We start from the raw sequence: 1,325 nt of genomic DNA, 5'->3' as shown, positions 1-1,325 counted from the left end.
CACCCTGGTGGGCAGCCCAGCGCTGCAAGCAGAGAGGGGTGGCCGTCACATTAGCTGCAGCCAGGGGTCAGACTTGATGGCCCGGGGGCCCCTTCTGACTCGCTCTGTCTCTGCGTTGCATCGTTTCTGTTTCACTTTGGCCAACTGAGGCATTGCGAGCAGTGGCGAGTGAAGCGCAAGCTCAGCCCAGCCTACCTCACAGGGTTCCTGTTGCGGGGATAAGAGGAAGCGCAGGATGGAGAGAATGATGGACGCTGCCTTGCGTTCCTCAGACAGGAGGAGTTGAGGACAGATATGATGAATTAATATTTTAAGAGATAACATTTGCACCCTAAACGTGCTGCAGGAGAATCAGAGGCCAATGGCATGAGGCTCGGAGGGAAATAGCCAGTGTGCAGTTGGAGGTGAACTGTCATAATCCACCCTCTCCATCTATTGTGCACCAAAACTAGCATAGCCTTCAGAATTCATGCCTCTTCAAGTTTTCCAGTGGCGTTTTCCAGTAAACTAACAACTCAAAAGCCTGCAGATACATATTCTACTGTAAATGACTTGTAAAAGTCCAGTACATGAGAGAAAATATTTTCAACCAGTGAATTTAAAATGTATAGAGCTTCTACTGATATGCATATAAAGTGCAAAGTTTGCTAATACTTTAGTGTGAAGAAGACAACACTATGAATCTGGAGCCATGGAAACGTTACGGAGGTGCAGGTTTCTTTTCCTCCAAGACAGGTTCGTTCAGAGAACTCTCGGGCACCTTACTCACTAGCGTCCTCTCATTGACAGACTTGGGTCCAACTTCTGTTCTCCTTCCTCTGCTTTCGCTTTTCACAGCCCGCATTCGCTTTCGCTTTCACTGTTGAGGTTCCTGTTGCTCTCCACTTTCCAGATCTTTGGAAGTATTTCTTCTCTCCATGGGATGGTGGATCTTCTGATGAAAAGATGAAGGAGCCGCAAGATGGAGTCAAGGTTCTACATGGGAAGCAGGGAAGATGAAACACCTGGGTAGATACTTCCAAGATCGTTTTGGAATTCCCATAAACAAGGATGGCAAAAGCCTAATTGAGCTATGCCAAAATTACTTTTGTACTTATATGATGGAACCCTGAGGATTATGAAAAGCTATTTGGGTCAGAAATAGTGAGTCGCTCTGGGTGAAATGCTGATTTAACCATGTGGGGGAGCTCTTGAACCGGCTGCAGGAAAGACAGCAAAGAAAGAAAGAATTTATTGCCTGTGCTTCACTGCATGACCGAGCTACTGAGTCAGAGTGAGGGATGCGGGTCTTGTAAAGCGAATGCTTGGTATATTTAGAGGGTTGG

At 46.8% G+C, this 1,325-nt stretch overlaps 1 protein-coding gene across 1 annotated transcript in view; it reads left to right on the top strand.

The window, feature by feature from the left end:
* The window catches only part of LOC123019810 (immunoglobulin lambda-1 light chain-like), a 5,005-nt gene that overhangs the window by 1,081 nt on the left and 2,599 nt on the right, over positions 1-1,325 (top strand). Inside the window, 1 exon segment of the mRNA XM_044422869.1 lies at positions 838-902. Within this exon segment, the coding sequence (XP_044278804.1) occupies positions 838-902 (65 nt within the window).

Source organism: Varanus komodoensis, unplaced genomic scaffold (assembly GCF_004798865.1).
Source record: "Varanus komodoensis strain SLA01 unplaced genomic scaffold, ASM479886v1 scaffold1394, whole genome shotgun sequence".
NCBI lineage: Eukaryota > Metazoa > Chordata > Lepidosauria > Squamata > Varanidae > Varanus > Varanus komodoensis.
The sequence above is the reverse complement of the archived record's forward strand: the minus strand, read 5'-3'. Positions and strand labels throughout refer to the sequence as shown.